This window comes from Dama dama, chromosome 29, assembly GCF_033118175.1.
Source record: "Dama dama isolate Ldn47 chromosome 29, ASM3311817v1, whole genome shotgun sequence".
Lineage (NCBI taxonomy): Eukaryota > Metazoa > Chordata > Mammalia > Artiodactyla > Cervidae > Dama > Dama dama.
Genome location: NC_083709.1, coordinates 47,261,426 through 47,285,371, shown reverse-complemented (window position 1 = coordinate 47,285,371; position 23,946 = coordinate 47,261,426). Strand labels below are relative to the sequence as shown.

Here is a 23,946-nt window from a genome sequence, read left to right as displayed (position 1 = left end):
AGTGATCCAGTGGTTAAGAGACCACCTTGTGTGGTGCAGGAGACATGGGTTCAATCCCTGGTCAGGAAACTAAGATCCCACGTGCTCTGCAGCAGCTGAGCCACAGATCCTGTGTGACACAACAGAGACCCAGTGCAGCCAAATAAATAAATACATAAATAAATATCTTTTAAAAATTTCTTCATATTCAAAGAATATATTAAATTTCAAGTTTTCTGTGAAACCTTTCCTAATTACTCCTACTGGATATAATCTCAACTTCTTTTAAGTTCCTAAATCATCTGTTGTGTGGTACTTACTATACAGTGTCTGGCATTATAATTTTTTTTTTTTTTTCAATTGTTTCACTTCCTGGCTACATTTTAGTCTCCTTGGAGGCTGAGGCTACATCTTATATTTCTTTGTAGTCAAAACAGTCCTTAGTACAATGCTTTGAGCATATTTGGAACTCAGTACATATTTAATTGATTAATACCTATTTTAATTTAGGTAATTTTAATGTTGAAGATACAATTTGAAGATATAATCAGTGAAATAGGCTGATAATTGGGAACCTAATTTAAATCACTTTCCATTTGCAAAAGAACTTATACTAAAACTTTATGGCAGAGTGTTTCAAAATCAAGGAAGGAGTTGACCTTGTTAAATGTATATGTTCTGAAAATTATGTTATAGATTAAAATACAGTAAAATACAATAATAGATTAAAATGTGATAGTGAAACTTAAGAAATATTTTCTTCTATATTTTGTTTTTACTTTAGTGGCGGCATGATTTTTTACATGGATGGATAAAAGTACCTGTGACTCATGAAACACAGGAAGAATGTCTTGGGATGGCAGTGTTAGATATGATGAGAATAGCCAAAGAAAAGAATCAAACCCCACTGGACATCTATAGCTCTATCAGGTAATTTTCTTATGCAAATCCATATATATAAGTATGACTAGTTATAGTTTTTGTATAACTTATTTGTTTTTTTCTGGTTTGCCTGTATTTATTTTTTGGTGTTTTTTTAAAATTACATGAAGAAAATTTAAAATTCCATAGTGCTTTAGGATTTTCAAAAGTTTCAAACAAATGATTTTGTATGTTATCATAACAATCCTTTTTCCCTTCTACCTGTGTTGAATTCCTCCTCCTTTTCCTCACCCCACCAGAAACCACTAGTTCATTCTCTGTATCTGTGAGTCTATTTCTTTTTTGTAATGTTTACTAGTTTATTATATTTTTTAGATTCCACATATAAGTGATACTGTACACTACTTATCTTTCTCTGTCTGGCATACTTCATTTAACATAATTCACTGCTAGTCCATCCATTTTGCTGCAAATAACAAAATTTCGTTCTTTTTTATGGCTGAGTTGTATTCCATTGTGTGTGTATGTGTGTATATACCACATCTTGCTAATCCATTCATTTGTTAATGGACACTTAGGTTGCTTCTATACCTTGGCAATTGTAAACAGTACTGCTGTGAACATTGGGGTGCTTGTATCTTTTCAAATCAGTATTTTTGTTTCTTTTGCATTTATACCCAAGAGTAGAATTGCTGTGTCGTATGTTAGTTTTAATTTTAATTTTTTGAGAAGCCTCCATACTATTTTTCACAATGGTGTACCAGTCTACATTCCTCCCTCACCAACATTTGATATTTGTGTGATTTTTTTTTTTTTCTAATAGCCATTCTGGTGGGTGCAAAGTGACATCTCATTGTAGTTTTAATTTGCATTTCCCTGATGATTAGCAATATTGAGCATCTTTTCATGTGCCTGATGGCCATCTGCATTTCCTCTTTGGGAAAATGTCTATTCAGTTCTTATGCCCAGTTCTTAATTGGATTGTTTGGTTTTTTGATGTTGAGTTATATGTTGAGAACTGACTCATTGGAAAAGACCCTGATGCTGGGAAAGATTGAAGGCAAGAGGAGAAGGGGACAACAGAGGATGAAATGGTAGGATGGCATCACCAACTCGATGGACATGAGCTTGAGCAAGCTCCAGGAGTTGGTGATGGACAGGGAAGCCTGGCGTGCTGCAGTCTATGGGGTCGCAAAGAGTCAGACATAACTGAGTGAACTGAACTGAATCCTGATCGTTCATTTCATTTGCAAATATTTTATCCCATTCAGTAGGTTGTCTTTTCATTTTGTTGATGGTTTCCTTTGCTATGCAAAAACTTTTAAGTTTAATCAAATCCCCTTTATTTATTTTTCTTGTATTTTCTTCACTTTAAGAGATGAATCCCCCCAAAAATATACTGTTATGATTTATGTCAGGTTGTGTTCTGCCCATATTTTCCTTGAGGAATTTTATAATATCCAGTCTTACATTTAGACTTTTAAATTCAAAATCCATTTTGAGTTTATTTTTGTACACTTGACATATAAAATTATAATATATTTAAAGTGTACATCTACCTATATATTGTAAAACAGTTCATATCTATCACCTCACATAAGTATTTATTGTGAGAACATACATTCTACTCCTTTAGCAAGTTTCTGTTATATAATACCGTGTTATCAGTTATAATCAGATCTTTAGGCCTTATTCGTCTTATAACACATCCAGCAGATTCTTATACATGTGATCCACAGACTCCAAATTATTCTTCTGCATCTTGAATTCTGACAGTCATTTTGAAATGCTACTCCTATAGCCCAGCTTTAATGGCTATAAGACTTCTACTCCTTTTGAAGCTATATATGACCATTGTAAGCATAATTTTTTGTTTTTTTGAAGTTTGAAGACTAAACATTTGTTTTACATATTATATATAACTACCAGATTATAAGTTTGAGGATGTCATGAATCTGGTTAAAATTTTCTTTATTCCTAGAAATCCTTCTCTCAGTAACTGGCTTTTGTCCCTCTTTTTCTGACTGCCCTCATGTTAAATACCCAGTTTGCAGGTTATCAGTTTCTATGTTTCCCTCTTCGGTTTTTGGTATTCTTGTTTTTTTTTCAAATGTCTATTAGTCCTTAACCTAAGGGTGTAGGCCATTCGGAATGATTTCGGGAACTCACTGAGGTATCTTAAAGATTCCAACATCTGAAGAAAAAATAAAAATGTTTCTATTTTCCAGTAAGGCCTTCATCTTTATTAAAATCCAGACCAACACCTCTTAGGGTAATAACTTACTCATTCATTTGTTTGTTCGTTTAACAACTATTTGTTGAATACCTGCTGTAGCAAGACCATAGTAGAACATAGTGAGTGTCTTAGATGTTATCAGTAGAAACTGAAGGAATTGAAAGGGACATAGTTGAAAAACAGAGAAGCTTTGAGCCATTGAAAATGAATTTTTAAATATGAAGCCAACTCTTAACCAGGCTTAAGCTCTGGTGGAACACTTCTGCTATGGAGACATGATATTGTCCAAAGTCTTGGCGCAGTATAGATTGTGGTTTCTTTGACGTCAGGAATCACATCATCTATTTATTCTTTTTCCTGCTTATTTAATCTAGTGTCCTAAAAAAAGTGAATGTGTAGTAATTATATTTCTTTGATTATCTTTACCAGAATATAAATGCATCTGCAAAATTCTGCTTCATTTTTCATTTACTTTTAAAACTGTATAGATACTAAACATTCATTATAAAATTCCATGATATTTTAAAACAGCTTTATTGAGATATAATTCACATAACATAAAGTTTGCATGTTTTAATTGTACAATTCAGTATTAATTATTGAGTTATAAAGGTTCTTTATATATCATGAATACAAGTCTCCTGATGTAGGTTCTCATATATATGATTTGCAAATTTTTTTTTATTCTGTGGATTTTTTTCACTTTCTTGAAAGCATTATTTGCAGCACAAGAATTTAAATTTTGAAGTAACCTAATTTATCTATTTTTTCATTTGTCTTTGGTACCATGACCTTTTAATATTAGGTAAATAATTGTCACTGTTTAGCCTTCTTAATGTAATTTAATTCACTTATGTTTTCCAAATTTTCACTTATTGCTTATTTCTGAAAAAGAATCAAGGAACTCTACTTTTTGTTAAAGTTTTCGGGATTGATGGAAGAACAGGTGAATAATTTGTTCTTAACCGAATGAAATAAGCTACTTTGTTCCTAGAAATATCCAGTAGAGAATGCTTCTCTGACTAGTATAATACATAAAATAATACATATTCTTTCCCAGACTTAAAAAAGTCCATGTAAAATACATCTCTGTGTGTCTGTACCTGTGTATTAGGTGCATCTTTGTCTGTGAGAACAAGCCTTTGTGTCTACATGTGTACCCATATCTATGTGTTTGTGCATCTCCTTGTGCATGTGTATGTATTAGATACTTAGCCTTTGTTATGCCAGATCCTAACTGGGCATTGTGGTTTTGGTGTTGGAATACAGAAAGTAAAGGAAATGGATAAGATTTTTCTGTTTCATTCTTCATCTGCTCCTTGAAATCCTAGGTCTGCAAAAGGAAGAGAGCTAGAGAATGGAAAGTGTTTAAAGGAGACCCTGCTGAGTTTGCGAACACTAGACCAGGGCCAAGGCCACTTACATAGCAACAGAGGTATATACCTCATATCACTAGACTCCTACACAGCTAAGCAGATACGAGAGTTTACAGTGTATGTCTATTCCAATTGTAATAATAAGATGCAGATTTCATGTTATGGTACAAAAATAGTATGTAAGACAAAACTTAACTTCAGACGCTTTTAGAGCCTGAATTTTAGGCTACCTTGAAGGTTTAAGGCCTCTCTGGTGACTCAGATGGTAAAGAATATGTCTGCAATGCAGGAGACTCGGGTTCAATCCAGGTCATGAGAAAGATCCCCTGGACAAGGGAATGGCTTCCCACTCCAGTATTCTTGCCTGGAGAATTCCATGGACAGAGGAGCCTGGTGGGCTACAGTCCATGGGGTCGCAAGAGTTGGACGTGACTGAGCGACTAACACTTAAAGTTTCAGTATAACAAAAGCGTCAAGAAGAATGTTTTTATGCTTCAGGAGTTAATAACTTTGTGACTTTTGAAAAATTTTTAGTGTTTCTAACAAAATCTAGCTAGTTCCCATCGCAGATGACACCAAAGTAGATTCATCATATTCAAGAAACCATACATTCTTGTAGTATCGCAAAGAATGTTTGTCTGTCCTTTATTCCAGGAATCAAAGTGGAAAAACTTTTTGAATTTTGTTATCTTAAACTCCTCTTTTGATTTCCAGATAAGCTTTCAAAGCCTTTTAAAATCAAGTAGCACTGGTGTTTATGTAAATTATAATCCAGGTTTAGTAGGGCTCTTGGTTTAGCTAAAGTTTTTGACAGAAGAAGGTAAAGTAGGAAGTATTTGTATTCTGATTGTATTTTTAAACCTTTCAGGTTTTTTTCTAAACTTACTGAGGCTCTCCTATATTCTGTCCAGACTTTTATTAAATTTTATATATTTTGCTCAGTTGCTCAGTCATGTCCAACTCTTTGCGACCCCATGAACTGTAGCACGCCAGTCTTCCCTGTCCTTCACCATCTCCTAGAGCTTGCTCAAATTCATGTTCATTGAATCGGTGATTCCATTCAACCATCTCATCCTCTGTTGTCCCCTTCTCCTCCTGCCTTCAATCTTCTCCAGCATCAGGGTCTTTTTCAGTGAGTCGGCTCTTCACATCAGGTGGTCAGAGTATTGGAGCTTCAGCCTCAGCGTCAGTCCCTCCAATAAATATTCAGGACTGATTTCCTTTAAGATTGACTGGTTTGATCTCCTTGCAGTCCAGGGGATTCCCAAGAGTCCATTCCAACACCATAATTCAAAAGCACCAGTTCTTCAGCACTCAACCTTCTTTATGGTCCTGCTCTCAATCCATGCATGACTACGAGAAAAACCATAGCTTTGACTATACGGACCTTTATCAGCCAAGTAATGTCTCTGCTTTTTAACACACTATGTAAGTTTGTCATAGCTTTTTTTTCAAGGAGCAAGCATCTTGTAATTTCATGGCTGCAGTCACCATCTGCAGTGATTTTGGAGCCCAAAAAAATAAAGTCTGTCAGTGTTTTCTGTTGATTCCACATATATTTGCCATGAAGTGATGGGACCGGATGCCAAGATCTTAGTTTTTTGAATGTTGAGTTTTAAGCCAGCTTTTTCACTCTCCTCTTTCACTTTCATCAAGAGTCTTTTACAAATATATAATTGCCCTGAAAAGGAAAGGAATGTGACTTCTGATATCTGAAAAATGAGTAGAATTTAATGGGTGGAGAGAGGTAAGTGATGGAGAGTAGAGGCTCATGGAAGAGGCTTTGCAGCAGAAAGAAACATGGGAAGAATGAAGAGTCAGTATGATTAGAGCTCAAAGAGTTAGTAGGTAATGAGGCAGGGGCTGGACCATATAGAACCTAGAGGCATGTTGATAAAGTTAAGAACACTAGGAAACTGTGTAAGAGTATTGCGTTTGTGCTCATTTGCTAAGTTGTGTCCAACTCTTTGCAAATTTGTGGATTGCAACCCGCCAGGCTCCAAGAATATTGGAGTGGGTTGCTCTTTGCTTCTCCAGGTTATCTCGCCAACCCAGGGATCAAACCCATATCTCCTACATTGGCAGCTGGATTCTTTACCACTGAGCCACCAGCGAAGCCCTATGTAAGAGTATTAAAGCACGGGTAAAAAGATTTGTGTGTTTAGAAGATTCCTATGACAACAGTGTAGAAAACTAGAGGGCTGAAAGAGAAAATGTAAATGTGGGTCACCTAGAGAGTAAGATCATTGCAGTAGTTCCTCTAGGAATTGCAGTTGAATGGGTCAATAATAAGAAAAATGGGCGAATTAGAGAAATATTTAGAAGGGAAAATCAAGGGAAGATGGTGACAGATTGAATAATGAGGGTTGGTGGGGAAGTCATGTAAAGAATGATTCATGAGTTTCTGGGGCTTGTGGGAATAGAGGATCTTTAGTGCAGTGTACTCAGATAGGGAATGCTCTAGGAGAATCTTTTAGGGGAGGACGTCATGGGGACTTATGAATTTGGTTTGCTACATTGTTTGAGGCACTTTTGAGACAGCCACATTATATGGGTAAGTTGACTTGACTATGGGGGATAATGTCTGAAGCTTAGAGGTCTGGGCTAAAGCTGGAGATATCAGAGTCGTTTGTATATAGACTATCTAGAGTGAAAGAAAGTATAGATGATAAAAGAAGAGGGCCCGTAATTAAGTCTGGAAGAATTCTAACAATTATCACCAGCTAAAGGGGATTGAGGAGAAGGAAATGGCAACCCACTCCAGTATTCTTGCCTAGAGAATCCTGTGGACAGAGGAGCCTGGTGGGCTGCTGTCCATAGGGTCACACAGAGTCGGACAGGACTGAAGCAACTTAGCCCGGCAAAGGGGATTGAGCCTGTAGAGAAGACTGGCAAAGTAGCCAAAGGAATGGGATGGAAATCAGGAAAGCTAAGGGAAGAAAGTATCAGGGAGAGTATCAGGTTAAAAGTATCAGGAAGAAAATCAGGTTAACACTATTGGATGCTTCTGAAAAATGACAAGTAAAATGAACAAGGAGTTTGGTTTTAGCAACATTCCTTGATCTTAGCAGGAGTGGTTTCTAGAGAATGGTGGAACAGAAGCCAGATTGGAGTGAGTTAAGGAGTAAATGGAAGGTGAGGAAATGAAATTGGCTATATGAACTCTTTAAAAAGAAGCCAGATAGTCTGGCTGGAGAGAGATGAGGGATAAGGAGATTTTATATTTAAGATGGGAAGAACATTAATGTTTTAAAACTTGTGGATAGAAGATAAGTAATAAATAGAGTAAAATTCCCCAGAGGGTAGAGGTAAGTACACATCAAAGAAATAACTTTAACAGATTTATACCTTATTTATTGTAATAGGTGGGAAGGAAGAAAGAATGAGTGCACATGTATAAGGTTTACTAGCAAGATACTGATGGAGAAGGAAATGGGAACCCACTCCAGTGTTCTTGCCTGGAGAATCCCAGGGACAGTGGAGCCTGGTGGGCTGACGTCTGTGGGGTCGCACAGAGTCGGACACGACTGAAGTGACTTAGCAGCAGCAGCAAGATACTGAGGGAATTCTGCTTAGAGAAGCTTTTTTTTTTCCCTAAGAAAAAGATGAAGTCATTTTTGATAATAAAGAGAAATGTAGCTGAGGTGTAAGAAGAAAAATAGGAACTTTAAGAATATAGGAGATTTGACATAGTTGTGGGACTTGGGGAAATTAGTTGAACAGAGAAATGTCATAAAAGTGATAGTAGTGATAAAAGCCTATTTGAAATTTGTGATTATGAATTTATAATTCAACCCGTCTACCTTGTCAAATGACTTTTCCCAGCAGCTTTGGCTACTTGAACATAAGACTGATAGCTCTGTAAGGGGATTAGGGTAGAGCAGGGAAGGAAAGAAAGCAGTGGTGTGCTGGTAAATGTTTCACAACAGTTCTTAAACAGAGAAAAAAACATCTGATTTGTTTGTAACTTTTGCTGATATGCATGGTTTAAATACCATGTATCTGTGGCCAATTTCAAAGTAGCAATCTGAGATCACCCAATGCAGAGTTGAAAAGAGATGAGTAGCAAACCCTTTCCGTCACTCAGATATAACCTCAAAAGTACATATAGTAGTAAAAAACATAAAAATAAATAAATAAATAATGTAAAATAATTAGGAAGTGATGCCTTTTGAGTATTCATTCTCTATATTTAAATATAATTTATTTGTAATTTTAAATTTTAATGATGGCTCTATAACAGTACAAAATAATCATTAAAATATAATAATTTCTCAGCATTAGGCAGTTCCAGCATTCAGGTATGTGTAGTACAATGTGATAAGTGATTAGTTATGGAGCAGTGCACAGAATGCTGTCAGACAAAGGGAATAGCATCTAACATGGTTATAGAGATCCATTTGTACCTTCAGAAATAAAATAGTCTTCTTTTTTCAGACACTTGAGCAGAAGGGAAATAAGTTATCTACCTTCCTTAGGATATTTTACATAGAGATGGAAGTACAAAAGATTCAGAACATTTCCAACTAGAATTGTTTTTATTACAAAGGAGTTATTGAAGCTGACCTGAGAGAATAATGCACACAAAAGAAGTATGTTTGCCTAGTGAATATCAGTAATATCTAACAAAATATAACAATTTCCAGAATTCAGATAAATTTTAGAGTATAGCATTATAGGAAAGATATGCCAAAATGGCATATATAAGAAAAATTTTTAGAGATTTCAATATTAACTACACTACGTCTTCATTTCTTTAGGGGGGAAATATTAACTTCTCCTTCTCTAAAATTTTATGACAACTCCTAATTTGTAAAGGCATTCATATCATCAAATAAAACCTTAAGGTTTTATACCATGTGGATGGCGACTGTGTTTCCTTTTTCACTTGACTATTGTGCTATTTACTTATTATGGAGAAGAGTGGTATCTTCTAATTTTATTTTGTTCCAACTTGTTTTGCTCTTGTGTGTACTCTTTATTATCTCTAGCTACAAGACATTTTTGCCAAAATGTGTTCGAGCAAAGATCCAAGAGTATCATATTTTGACAAGGAAGAGAATAAGGTACAGATTTCGCAGATTTATTGAGCAATTCAGCCATTGCAAAGCCACTGCCAGAAACTTGAAACTTAAGTATCTTATAAATCTGGAAACTCTTCAGTCTGCCTTCTACACAGAGCAGTTTGAAGTAAAAGAACCTGGAAGAGGTCCTTCAGGTGAGGAGATTTTTGCAACCATTATAATAACTGGAAACGGTGGAATTCAGTGGTCAAGAGGGAAACATAAAGAAAGTGAGACACTGACAGAACAGGTAATCCTCAATGATATGTTCTCGTTCTTTGTTAATTTAAGTAGAATGGTAATAGAAACAAAGTACTTTTAGTCATTTGGAACATGGTCTTGCACTACTCTCCTTCCATTGATATAAGTGGAAGTTTTTAATAATGTGACACAAGCAAGATCATAGCTATGGTTCTTTTCTCATTGTTCTTAAATGGCATTTTGTTTGTTTTTTATGTATGACAAAATAATTAGTAATGGTGTTCTTTTTTAATTTTTGTGTTTTAAAATTACGAAAGTATAACACATTTACAGGAGATTTGGAAAATACAGATGGTGTTCTTATAGGTTCAAAAAAGGCTTAAATTCTAAAAGTGATTTTTTAGGTTGTTTTGCTTCTTTTTTTTTTTTTTTTCTTTTACTGTTACTGATAACTGGAAGCACAATTATGAAATTCAGTTAGAAAAAGATTAGTTTTTATTGATTTTATGATGTTGCATACTTGTTAAATACTTCTTTAAGTTTGCATTACAGGTTTTAAGTTTGTTCATATCTATATTGTTCTTAGGATGTTATCAAATATTTATTTTTTTATTTTCATTATTTGGTAAACTGAATTTTCTGGTAATGGTTTCTATTAATGTTGATTGGATTGAAGGGTACTATAGCACACTTTAAATTCCTGGCACCCTTTAATCCTCTCATTTTTAAGTGGAAGCCAAGATACAGTGTAGTCTTAGGGTTACATTATTAGGAGAGAGAATCTCATTTAATGCTTATCTATTGCTATCAGTACTTTTAAAAAGAATTTGGAATGAAATCTCCTTTATAAGTCTTGTTTTAAAATGGCTCCATAAATTCAACCTATTTTTAATATCAACTGCTCTTAATTACAGGATTTACAGTTGTATTGTGATTTTCCTGATATTATTGATATCAGTATTAAACAAGCAAATCAAGAAGGCTCAAATGAAAGCAGAATTGTAACTATTCATAAGCAAGATGGTAAAAGTCTAGTAAGTTTGCTTTATCATTATATAATGGTTATGCTTTATGGTTGTCAGAAATAAGTATTTCAGAATCTTAATACCTAAGATGTTCTCTCATAGGGATTTTGATTATAGTTTCAAATAGAGCTGTAACATCAATTTAACAAGCTTTTTGATTACATATAGTGTTTTGTATCACTACCGACATCATCTCCCCAAAGAATGTCTTGTACATTAATGTATTTTTCAGTCATTTTCATAATTAGCAAAGCACCAGTTACTTCCTGCCCTCTCCTCTCCCACCCCAACCCCAGTTTTGCTTGTTCCCTGTTGTTACGCTCGTTCCTGTCTATACAGTCTACCCTCTGTATCTGTGAGTTCCATATCCACAGATTCAACTAGCTGCAGGTTGAAAATATTCAGAGAAAAAATTCCACAAAGTTCTAAAAAGCCAACTTGAATTTACCATGTGCAGGCAACTCTTTGCATAGCATTTATATTGTATTTATAACCATTTGCATCTCATTTACATTATATTAGGTATTATAAGTAATCTAGAGATGATTTAAAGGATATGGGAGGATATACATACTTTAAATGCAGATACTGCATCATTTAATATAAGGGACTTGTGGATTCATGGATTTTGGTGTCTGTGGAGGGGAGACAGATCCTTGAGCCAATACCATGCAGATACAGAGGAATGGAGAGACAACTGTATAATCTTTTTTACCAGTAGAGGTGTGTGTAATCCTATCATATTGCCTATTTATATAACAGAATGTGAACCAATCCCAGGTAATCCCTATCCGAACTGTGAGGCATGTTTGATTATGAAAGATTAACTTTTTCTCTGTTTTAAAATAGCTTCAGAGGGAGTTCCCTGGTTGTCCAAAGGACTGGACGGTGTGCTTCCACTACAGGGCCATGGGTTTGATCTCTGGCCTGGGAACTAAGAGCCCACATGCTGCCCAGCGTGGGCAAATAATAATAATAATAATAATAATAATATAAAACAGCTTCAGACATCCTACTTGTTTTAATTGAAATCAAGAAATGAATTCCTTTTACTGTGCTCTTAAACTGCTTATTTTTCTGGCTCTGTTTTCTTTTTAACTCAGATATTTCTTGTACTTTTGGCTTAAATGTCATATTTATTTTGTAATTTAAATATCTGTCTTACCTTTCTAGCCATTTCAGGGTTATATGACCAAAATTATAAAACTTGTAACTAACTTTGATCAGCATGCTTTCCTGTTCTTAGGTATTAATCCTTTGTTGCACAGGTTTGCAGTTCCTCATGTCTTTTAACATTGTTTATGGTATCTTTTATAGAAATAGTTTTTATAGACTGTGTTAACTAAATATTTTTTATAGTTCAAATACCTCACACAGTTCTCTCCTTATAATTTTTGGTATAAGTACATATTCTGTGTTCTCATTGTGACTAATATTGTTCTTTGCTGAGCCAGGCAATATACTATGATCACATTTTCATTCTTGTATGTACAACTTTTTGTTTTTCTGCGAGTAGATTGTTCCTTCAATTTCTTTTAGTATTTCTAATTCATACCAACTTTTGTATCAGACTAGATATAGATAGGTTTCTAATTGAGATGACTGGAATATGTGTCTAATGGGTGTATTGGAAAATACAGTATAATTATGGGTATAGAGTGGACTGTAACTGGAAAAGCATGGTAAACCCATATTTGAGAGGGTCTCAAATATCAGACACAAGAATTTGTAATTCAAAGTGTATAACTTGGAACCATAAAAGACATTTGAGCAATCGCAAAGAAAACTGATTTAGAAGAATCACCTGATAACATGGAGTGAAAATAAATTTCTTCTTCTTCTTTTCTCCTCCTAGGAAATTGAGCTTAAGTCATTAAGAGAAGCTTTGTCTTTTGTGTCATTAATTGATGGATATTATAGATTAACTGCAGATGCACATCATTATCTTTGTAAAGAAGTAGCACCTCCAATGGTGCTTGAAAATATACAAAGCAACTGTCATGGCCCAATTTCGTGAGTAATACTGACTTTAAAAGTAAATTTTTTAAAGTAATAACAAGATATTTACAAAGAATATTTTACACAACAGAATGATATACCTAGGTTTAGGAAGTTCAGGAAAAGAAATATTATCTTGATCTGACTGAAATTATTTTTCTTTTAACAAAAGTCTGTTTCCAATCAGATTACATAATAATTAGAATTATTTAAATTATAATCTACCATCTGTATCCCAGTCTATAGTACCAACTTGTATAAGTTTGATATTTAGTACTCTAAGTAAGTAAGTAAAGTCACTCAGTTGTGTCCGACTCTTTGCGACCCCGTGGACTGTAGCCTACCAGGCTCCTCTGTCCATGGAATTTTCCAGGCAAAAGTACTGGAGTGGGTTGCCATTTCCTTCTCCAGGGGATCTTCCCTACCCAGGGATCGAACCCAGGTCTCCAGCATTGCAGACAGACGCTTTACCATCTGAGCCTTAATGAATTCTTTGGTATTAATTTTTTAAAACCGTCCAAATATGTTTCATTAATTTGGAAATACTGTGGAGGAGCCACAATTCAAAATTTGATAATCATCCTATTTTTGAATAATCCAACACCTTCTATGAAACTTTGAACACAAACTGTATCTGATGTCCATCTTTCTAGACTTTTGCTGTGCAGTATGTGATGGAAATGAAATATTCTATATCTGTGCTCTTTAGTAACTACTACTAGCCACATGTGGCTATTTAATATTTAAAATATTTCTACTGCAGCCAAGGAACTGAATTTTTTATTTAATTTTAATAGCTTTGAAGTTGACCCCTGAACAACACAGGATGTTAATCCACATATAACTTACAGTCAGTCCTCCATATCTGTGGTTCCTCGATATCCTTGAATTCAAACAACCACAGACCATACAGTAGTATAATATTTACTACTGAAAAATGCCTGCATATATGTGGACCCTTGTGGTTCAAACCCACACTGTTCAAGGGTCAACTGTGAAGAGCTTCATGTGGCTGCTAGCCAACATATTGACCCACACAGTTGTAGAGCTTACTTTAACACTAGATAAAACCAGCTATCATAAACATCTGTTCACCCCAAGTAGAAGTTATCTCTCAACCAGAATGTGTTTTATGATTGGCACCAGGTTTGAAGGCCTTGAGCAGAAGAAACAATCTGGGATTCTGAACATATGTTTTTTTACCTTAGTGAAAGTGTTAGTTGCTCAGTTGTGTCTGACTCTGCTACCCCATGGACTGTAGCTACTGCTACTCCAGGCTCCTCTGTCCTTGGGATTCTCCAGGCAAGAATACTGGAGGGGTTGACATTGCCTTCTCCAGGAGATCTTCCCGAGCCAGGGATCAAACCCAAGTCTTCTGCATTGCAGGCAGATTCCTCACAGTCTGAGCCACTGAAGAAGCTTTTTTACCCTAACCTATCTTTAAATATTTGAGAAATCAGGTCCTGACTGAAATTCAAGCCTGAGTTGACCTATACCTAATGTCTGTTTAAAAAGTATGATTGTGAGAATTCCCTGGTGGTCCAGTGGTCCTGTCTCTGTGCTTCCACCACAGGGGTCATGGGTTTGATCCTTGATCAGGGAACTACGATCCCACATGCTACTCGGTGCAGCCAGAAAAGAAGTATGGTTGCTGTGAAAAAGTTGCATTATTTGAACATTCTGTAATTTACATATTCAATATTTTTAAAATTCCTACCATTCATTCATTCATTATCCATCCATCCATCCATTCTTTCATTTATTTGTAGAACATTTAGTAAGTACCTGATACGTATCAGGTGCTGGTTTATATATGAGAAATACAGTGATAAGTAAAACAGATAATTCTTGCTTTCATGTAGATTACATTTCTTTCAATATATACAGCTTCAGTTAAACATATAGCAAATTTTAAAAAATTGGTAGTCTTTGTTGCTTGCCATGGGTCTTCTATTAGACCTTGGTATTATATTAAATTAAAATTAAGCTTACCTGGTAGCTCAGAGGTTAAAGTGTCTGCCTGCAGTGGGGGAGATCTGGGTTTGATCCCTGGGTCCGGAAGATCCCCTGGAGAAGGAAATGGCAACCCACTCCAGTATTCTTGCCTGGAGAATCCCATGCACGGAAGGAGCCTGGTGGGCTACAGTCCACGGGGTCACAAAGAGTCGGACACAACTGAGCGACTTCACTTTCACTTTCTCCCCCCCCCCTTTTTTTCACTTTCACTTTCATTATATTAAATATTAAAAATACTCATACATTTTTATATTAGTAATTGCTGTGATGGAAGAGACAAGTGTTTTATGATACACTGTATAGTTAAATGAAGTTTTGAGTGTGGTTTTTTTTTTTTTTTTTGAGTGTGGTTTTTAAAATACTAAATTTTAAATTGAAAGGCAGAAAAGTCAAAGGAATGAATTGTGTTGTTTGTGATTTTGTATGTCTTATAATACCTTATGTTTTTAAAGCAATATAATTGCCCCTTGAATCAATGTGAACTTATTGCAGAATGGCTTGGTACTTCAGTATTTTTCTTTGCAAGATTATTGATAAAAATATAAAGGAGAGGAGACTTATAAAAACTCTTAGAGTTATAGATTTGACTTTCGATCTTTTAGATGACACTTTGGTTGTAATGTCATGGTTCTTACTACATTATCATTCAAATTATTTCTTTACCTTTAGAATGGATTTTGCTATCAGTAAACTGAAGAAAACAGGTAATCAGACTGGACTCTATGTACTTCGATGCAGTCCTAAGGACTTTAATAAATATTTTCTGACTTTTGCTGTTGAGGTTAGTATGACACTAATTAATCATAATATCTTTATTTAGTGCATGTAATTCCCCCTTGATAATATCTACTGTATTTCCTTTTTAATGCTGCAAATGATAGCTCTGGATATGATAACTAGCAATTAAGTAAGGTTAATTTACCTCAGGGATTCTTTATAAATAAACAAAATATAATTCCTAGGATTTATATTAAAAACTATTTGTAATATCTTAATATCTTTTTATCTGGATTTTTTGTTTGAGTATTACCAGTATGTCAGATTTCATCACATCTTTTGAAGTGTTTTTTCACAGAAATGGAAATCTTTACCAAAACATGTAGAACAAAACAAATCAGAAGTAAACTTTCACTTTACTGGTAATGGTTATAGGATTAGAGCGAAATAGGGTAATAACAAAGAAAAAGACATTGTACTTTTAACTGGTGGTTTTTCCAGTATTAAGAATAATGATCTACAATGTATGCTTTAAATGTAATACTATAATGAAATCTCACTGTTAATATGGACCATTTTGGATCTCAACTAAAATTATTTACTATACAAAATTATATAAAAAGATACTGTCACTTATAAAGCAATTTCATGGTATAAATCTCGAGAAACTTTATAGCTGCTTCCAAAATTTATCATACTTTTTAAAAGTAAAGGCTGTAAGAATTGTTATAATTTTAATTTTTATAAAAAACAGTCATTTAACATATGTAAAGTGGATTAATTGTCCATGAAAATATAGAAAGTAGGTTGCTCCATGACTTAAACATTGTAAAATATTGATAGTCTATCCTAATTCACAGTCTATTATATTCAATTATCAAATCAAAATGTGTATATTTTTATGTTTACTGTATTTGTCTAGTGTAATATGAGGGCTGTATATTAGGAAACATATGGTATAACCCTGCTTTAAGAAATTTATCTTTTTGAAAAACAAAAATAAAGTATACCAAAAAATGCTAAATTGAGCATTGTTTATTACACAACATTATCCAGTAGAAGCAAATAAGACAATAAGAGAAGGTTTACAATGATTAAAAAACAGGTCCTTTAGAGTTAGGAAGGACCTGAGACTGACCAGAGATAATGATTTTATAAAAAATGGTTGTAAGTAGGTTGAATACGTTTATAGCAGATTGAATATGTTTAAAAATAGATGGATGAGAAGTAAAGCACATAAGACAAACATTGAAAAACTGAATATTATCAGAATTGCCATATTAGAGATAATTATACAAATACTGTAGTGGCACAGTCAAATAGGTCATCATCTTTGCCTGTGGAATGGGGTAGGTGTTGTTAGGGAGGACCTCACAGAAAAAGTGAAATTAAACTGAGTTTTAAGAATTGAATAAAAGTCCATTGCTCAAAAGGAAAGGATGTACATTCTGCAGAGAGATAGCACTTACAGTTTTCAAGGCATGAAATGGCATGGCATTTGCTTTAAATTTTTTAAGTCACTCAGTATAGCTAGAACATGGATTATATGTTGAGAGTGGCAGGAGTTAAGGTTGGAGATGGAGGCAGAAGCCAACTCATGGAAGACCTTATATGCTAAAATCGTTTTATACTTTGTCTTATAAATGATGGAAAGCTGTTAAGGATGGTATTATTATTGTTTATTATTATTGCTTTCTTCCTTGCCTTTCAATAAAGTAACTCTTAAGCCACACTTATAGGCTAGGCAGTTGTAGTTAGATGCCTTTTTGAGGAACCAAACACCTTGGTCACCTGATGCTGATACTACATTAGGATTCATGGTTCAAATGTCTAAATGTTCTGTTGGTTGTTTTTGTGCTATCCTTTTTGTCACAGTAATCACTATGATGTCCATTGTGATTTTTCCTTCCCTTTCTTTATAATTAAACTTACATAGCGAGAAAATGTAATTGAATATAAGCACTGTTTGATTACAAAAAATGAGAATGGAGAATACAACCTCAGTGGTACTAAGAAGAACTTCAGTAATCTTAAAGATCTTCTGAATTGCTACCAGATGGAAACTGTTCGCTCGGACAGTATAATTTTCCAATTTACTAAATGCTGTCCCCCAAAGCCAAAAGGTAAAATAGTTTTCTAGTTATTTTTAAAACACTGGTCTTGGGTGTTGTATATGGTGGGAGATATCTTCAGGATACTGATTTCACAAGAAACAGGAGAGAAAAAGCTCCAAAAACAATGAATTTTTTCCTCATGTGTTGTACAAGCATCCTCTAATAGAATTGTTCAGTTTGGTTTGGGTTGTCTGTAAGTGACTTAAAGTTATATAATTCTAAAATTTATTTTAAGAAATAAAAATTTCATAGTATTAATAAGCTACTTATTTATTGAACTGAATGACCTCACAACCAAATTCTCATGTTATTCTGAATAAATACTTTCAGATCCTTTTAGAATCTTAATTTCTTTTAAATTATCTTTTAAAATGAAAATAGTAAGATTAGAAATCTCTTGAGATAACAGGCATATTAAAATTCCTGAAAAATTGTACTAGTTAAAAAAATGATTATAATTTTGCATATATTATAGTAACTGGCTAGAGTACATCAAATTTCAATGAAAAAACTCCTAAAATAGTTTTCCGTGGGGAAAAAAAATTGAACAATAAGAGGCTGTTAAGCATTTCTTTTACATAGGACACATTTTATTTTATTCCCTTGGAGCAATTTATATTCTCACTGTGTTTTGATTATATATATATATTTTTTTCATTCATTCTATCCTTTTTTTAAACAGACAAATCAAACCTTCTAGTCTTCAGAACCAATGGTATTTCTGATGTACCAACCTCACCAACTTTACAAAGGCATAATAATGTGAACCAAATGGTGTTCCACAAAATTAGAAATGAAGATTTGGTATTTGTAAGTCACTAGATGCTGATTATTCTTTTTGTTTTTTTAGAGAATTCTTCTTCATTTTCTACCCCACATTCATTCACATGACATTAGAACTATTTTATTATAACCTATGTTATAAAAATTTTATAGCAGTTCAGATACGTTCATTTCCTGTGAAAATGTGATACCAAACTTGAGTTAATTATTTTAAGAATGGAATTATATTCTCTTTTGAGAAATTTAAGAAAAATTAAGAAGTCTTCTTCTGAAAAAGTATCTTAATTCTCAGGTTCTCAAGAAAGTAAGGGAATTGCAAAGAAGGTACTGAAAATAGCAGTAACACATAAGAGCTGATGTTTGGCCACAGGACGTTTTGGGACATTAGGATTAGTCTCACTAATCAAGAGAACTAAGAGCTAAAAGCAGTACAAAAAAGGGCCAAGTCTTGAGTTCTATACAAGACGAGGAGTTAAAATAAGGCTATCTGTGAATAAAGCCAGGATTCTTAAGTAAATGCATCCTCAGTGAAACAGTATATGGATTGTGAAAAATTTATCCACTAGCAAAAAGAGAAGAAGAATGTTGTCTGTTTTAGTTGTGCTCTTAAGTTAGGAAAAAGTTCATCCTCAGAATTTGTAGTTATAAACTTTTGAATTAAAGTTTATACCACCTGCATGGTTTGAGAAGCCCTAAGCCAATAAGTTGAAGAACTAAAGAGCCTCTTAATGAAAATGAAAGAGAGTGAAAAAGTTGGCTTAAAGCTCAACATTCAGAAAACTAAGATCATGGCATCTGGTCCCATCACTTCATGGCAAACAGATGGGGAAACAGTGGCCGACTTTATTTTTCTGGGTTCCAAAATCACTGCAGATTGTGATTGCATCTATGAAATTAAAAGACACTTACTCCTTGGAAGGAAAGTTATGACCAACCTAGACAGCATATTAAAAAGCAGAGACATTACTTTGCCTACAAAGGTCCATCTAGTCAAGGCTATGGTTTTTCCAGTGATCATGTATGGTTGTGAAAGTTGGACTATAAAGAAAGCTGAGCACCGAAGAATTGATGTTTTTGAACTGTGGTGTTGGAGAAGACTCTTGAGAGTCCCTTGGACTGCAAGGAGATCCAGCCAGTCCATCTTAAAGGAGATCAGTCCTGGGTGTTCATTGGAAGGAGTGATGTTGAAGCTGAAACTCCAATTCTTTGGCCACCTGATGGGAAGAGCTGACTCATTGGAAAAGACCCTGATGCTGGGAAAGATTGAGGACAGGAGGAGAGGGGGACGACAGAGAATGAGATGGTTGGATGGCATCACCGACTCAATGGACATGGGTTTGGGTGGACTCTGGGAGTTGGTGATGGATAGGGAAGCCTGGCATGCTGCGGTTTATGGGGTCACAAAGAGTTGGACATGACTGAGCAACTGAAGTGAACTGAAGCCAATAAATTAAAATAATAGGTGGTACTCGTTTAGTAACACCCTGTGGTGGTTGTCAAAAGCAAATATAAAATCTTTCTGGACGGATATCCTCTTAATGTAGGCCACCTAAGATTCCCACAGATAAAATGACTCCAACCATGAGCTTTTAGCTGAAAATTTAAAAACATATGGAGAATTAATCCAGGATTAAGCAAGAATCAGTAGACCAGTAAACATCAAAATTATATCTAAGAGGTTCATATAACAGACTTTTCAGATACAAGCTATAAAATACATGTTTATGTATTTAAACATTAAAAAGGAGTTGAAAACAAGGGGAAAACCCAAGATAGTATCAAAATAGCCCAAAAAAATTTGGGGGGAAAAGTATAGAAATGAAAAATATACTCATTGACATTTTAAAAATGGACAAAGTAAAAAGCAGACTATTCATAGTTGAAGAGAGAACTAGTGAATTGAAAGATCTGAAAATCATTTAAATGCTGCAGATAGGGAGAAAGAAATGGAAATTATGAAAGAGAGCTTAAGGGACATGGAAAGGAGAATGAGAAAGACCAAACTGATGTCTGAATTCCTTAAGGAGACAATAGTTAGAATTATTCAGAATTACAAAGATATGAATCTTATGTGAGTAACAAGAAGCAGGGAGTTGCTAGGTAACCTGACTAACACCACGAAACTAATAATAGAGTGCAGGCAGCCGTGCTTCAGATTGCAGGCTTTCAGTCATTCTGTAAGGGTATATAAGAAGCACTGGTAATAGTAGCAATAGCTGGCACTTAATTGAGCATTTACTCTGTTGTGGACTGCACTAAGTACTATTGTGTATTTTCTCATTTATTGTTCATGACAGTCCTATGGAAAAATAATCATTATTCCCATTCTTCAGATGAGGAAACCAAGATAACTGCAGTATAGAAAGATAAATGGCCTGTACAAGGTCACACAACTAGTAAGTAGTAATAAAGAACAGGTCAGACCTTCTGCACTATCAGGAAAGGCTAGCAAGGAAAGAGACTCACATTTAAATAAATGTAGGTAAACACTGACATTATAAAAAGTGTGAAAAGTGATAATTATACCTAATTTAGGGCATTTCAGAACAGGGTGAAATCAAATAACACTTTGTTCTTTAATCTGTGTTTTCTGTGTTTTATTACTATGAAGAAAGCAGAATATAATTAATATGGAGTCTCAAATCCAGATTTGGTTTGTAAAGGAAATATTTGCTCATGAATTTTTTTTTTAAACTCTTGTCATTGGACATATTTCCTAATTCCCACATCTTCCTCCATCCTTACTTATTCTTTCCTTTTTTTTTTTTTTTTTTTTTTGGTTAAAGAATGAAAGCCTTGGCCAAGGAACTTTTACAAAAATTTTTAAAGGTATAAGAAGAGAAATAGGAGACTATGGTCAGCTGCATGAAACAGAAGTTCTTTTAAAAGTTCTGGATAAAGCGCATAGAAACTATTCAGAGGTTTGTATATTTTTTATATAGTTCATGTAGTTTATGATAGTTAAAATATGCTCTCATACACGCAAAATACATTGATGCATGTGGCTTTTCAAATTATAATTTTTAAAAGTATATATATCAAAGACCTTTCAGAGGATGCATTCTGTTGGGGCTAAAAAATACAGAATTTTTTCATTGTAACTAATTTCCAAACTAATTTTTAAGCATGGTGTTACGTGTTTGATTACATCTTTGCATATATAATACTAAGGCAGTTGGTTTTAAAGTTGGCTACCCAGAGCTTCCTGGGTTCCACAGTTTTCCTCTGTAATTTAGTCTACTTTTTAAAAAATTTTGAAAGGCAGTGTACTGAGGAACACTGTGTAGGTGAAATATGGATGGATATCTCTGGGCATCATCTTAAGATGCTAACCAGCAGAAATCCTGCTGCCAGTTGCCAGAGTCTTAAGCATAGTAAGATATCACCAAACGTGATGTAACACACATTTATGAACTTAAAATGTCTTAAAAGAAGTTAGTAGAAGATATTGTGAAACATACAAGCCAAAGAGTTGTTCTAATCCAGAACTCCACAGTGTTGGTGATTGTGATCTTCAACAACCATACCCCAAAGTTCTAGGCAAAGTTTAGTTGAGTTAGGGTGATATTACCTGCCAGTCTCCTGACATAGGCGTTAAGCTGTTTTATCTGCCGAATCATCGTTCTTAATTCTTTAGGAAGTGTTAATTGAAGCTCCCATCCATATTTACTGCAGTTGCACATCACTGTCTCTGCTGTATGCAGCTGTATGTATCTCTGTTCTCCACTCTGGCTGCTATGGGTCTAAGACTGTTTATCTTGCACCATTCACATTGCCCTGTATCACGATTGCTCTTTCTCATTGCTGTTTCCTTAAACTAAGCTTAAATCGGGGGTTTCCTGAGAATGAACTCGAACATCAAGGTTGATGGAAGTTGCAAGTCTAAAGGGACCAAAGCACACTGTAGTCTTGTCTGTAGTCCTGCTGAGAACAGAAGTGCATTTTTCTAATGGCAGAGTATCTTTCTGAACTGTGAATGCTTATAGACATAAAAGGTAACTCTTTTGCAATTTTTAATTTTTTTTTTTTCTTTTCCTTAGTCTTTCTTTGAAGCAGCAAGCATGATGAGCCAGCTTTCTCACAAACATCTGATTTTAAATTATGGAGTATGTGTCTGTGGAGAGGAGAGTAAGTAAAACCACCAGCTTCCTTTCTGTTAATGTTATGTCTTTCAAAACATCCATTTTTATTTATACAGAAAATTTAATTTTAGGATCATAGTTGGATATCAGTATATAACAAATTAAATATTGTTGAAACACAAAACATTGTACTTCTTTTTTTTTTTTTTTTAATTGATATTTCCCATGCTTTTTCATTTAGGGGAAAAGGAGAATATACTTCCTTACAAAGTTTGAAAACAGTGTTTTAGAGCATATAATCCCAGTTCTTTTGGTTTTATACTTATTTCATTGACTCTGTGATGCATTTTTTTTCACATTAAAAGTATCTGAATATAATTGATGGTATTTCATAATTGATAATTTAAAAATTTTTGCAGTCCATAATAATGGAACATATGACAGTCAGTGGCATCTAGGAAATATATATATGTTAGTCTTTGTGTGCCACATAAAAAAGTTTTACTAAGCTCTTGCTCGTTAAAACTCCAAGATCTTTTTTTTTAATACTAATGTAAATTTCTCGCAGTAAATTCTTCATTATTTATGTATGGATTATTCTCCAAATTAACAATGGCAGCAAAACATTCATAACATTTGTTTTAGTCACCCAGCAAGATCCAAAGGTGACTTTTGTCATCAAAAATTGTATATACATATGAAAACTAATTTTAATATTAGTTGAAGCAGAGTCATGATTTGAGATTCATTCTATATATGATATTGTGTTTATATATAATTATTTAGACTTCTACCTCTTAGTGTTGTGAATAAACTAAAACCCCAAAATACAGTGGTATATACCTGTTATGCTTTCTTTAAATTATTGAATTTCATGTAATTTAATCTCTTTTCCTATAATACATATAAGTATATTTATAAAAGTTTAAAATTGTATATTTTTCATTGTATTATACTTTAGCCTTGTTATTATTATATTTTAATGCAGATATTCTGGTTCAGGAATTTGTAAAATTTGGATCACTAGATACATATCTGAAAAAGAATAAAAATTCTATAAATATATTATGGAAACTTGAAGTGGCTAAACAGTTGGCATGGGCCATGCATTTTCTAGTAAGTAGTATATTCTTTTGTCAACTTACTGTTTTACATTATGAAGCAGTATGAAAGGATCTTGACCTTGGAACAAGAAATAAGTCTATAGATGCTGAGTTATTTAAAACAATCTGTGTCAGTTGGGGAAAGGGATTATTTTAGGTGTACATTTATGTGAAATAAATTTTGAAATAAGTAGTATTGTCATTCCATCAGTCTCTTAGAACTGCTGAAGGATAATCTGTAGTTTGTGTACCTTAACTTTAAAGACTTGAATGAAAAATTATAAAAAAAAAAAAATGAGTTATGTACAGCAGAAAAATCCTGTAGAAAGTGTGTTGTTACAATATTTGTGGGTAATTGGAAATTATGTCCA

The 23,946-nt window shown here is 34.0% G+C and overlaps 1 protein-coding gene across 3 annotated transcripts in view; it reads left to right on the top strand.

Moving 5' to 3' along the window:
* JAK2 (Janus kinase 2) overlaps positions 1–23,946 on the top strand; it is a 94,077-nt gene that overhangs the window by 47,008 nt on the left and 23,123 nt on the right. For all 3 annotated transcript variants that reach the window (XM_061132840.1, XM_061132841.1, XM_061132842.1), the window contains 10 exons: positions 764–909; positions 9,465–9,786; positions 10,652–10,771; positions 12,618–12,775; positions 15,446–15,557; positions 17,430–17,616; positions 18,290–18,417; positions 21,177–21,311; positions 22,431–22,518; positions 23,461–23,588. In XM_061132840.1, the coding sequence (XP_060988823.1) occupies positions 764–909; positions 9,465–9,786; positions 10,652–10,771; positions 12,618–12,775; positions 15,446–15,557; positions 17,430–17,616; positions 18,290–18,417; positions 21,177–21,311; positions 22,431–22,518; positions 23,461–23,588 (1,524 nt within the window). The remainder of the gene's footprint in view (positions 1–763; positions 910–9,464; positions 9,787–10,651; positions 10,772–12,617; positions 12,776–15,445; positions 15,558–17,429; positions 17,617–18,289; positions 18,418–21,176; positions 21,312–22,430; positions 22,519–23,460; positions 23,589–23,946) is intronic.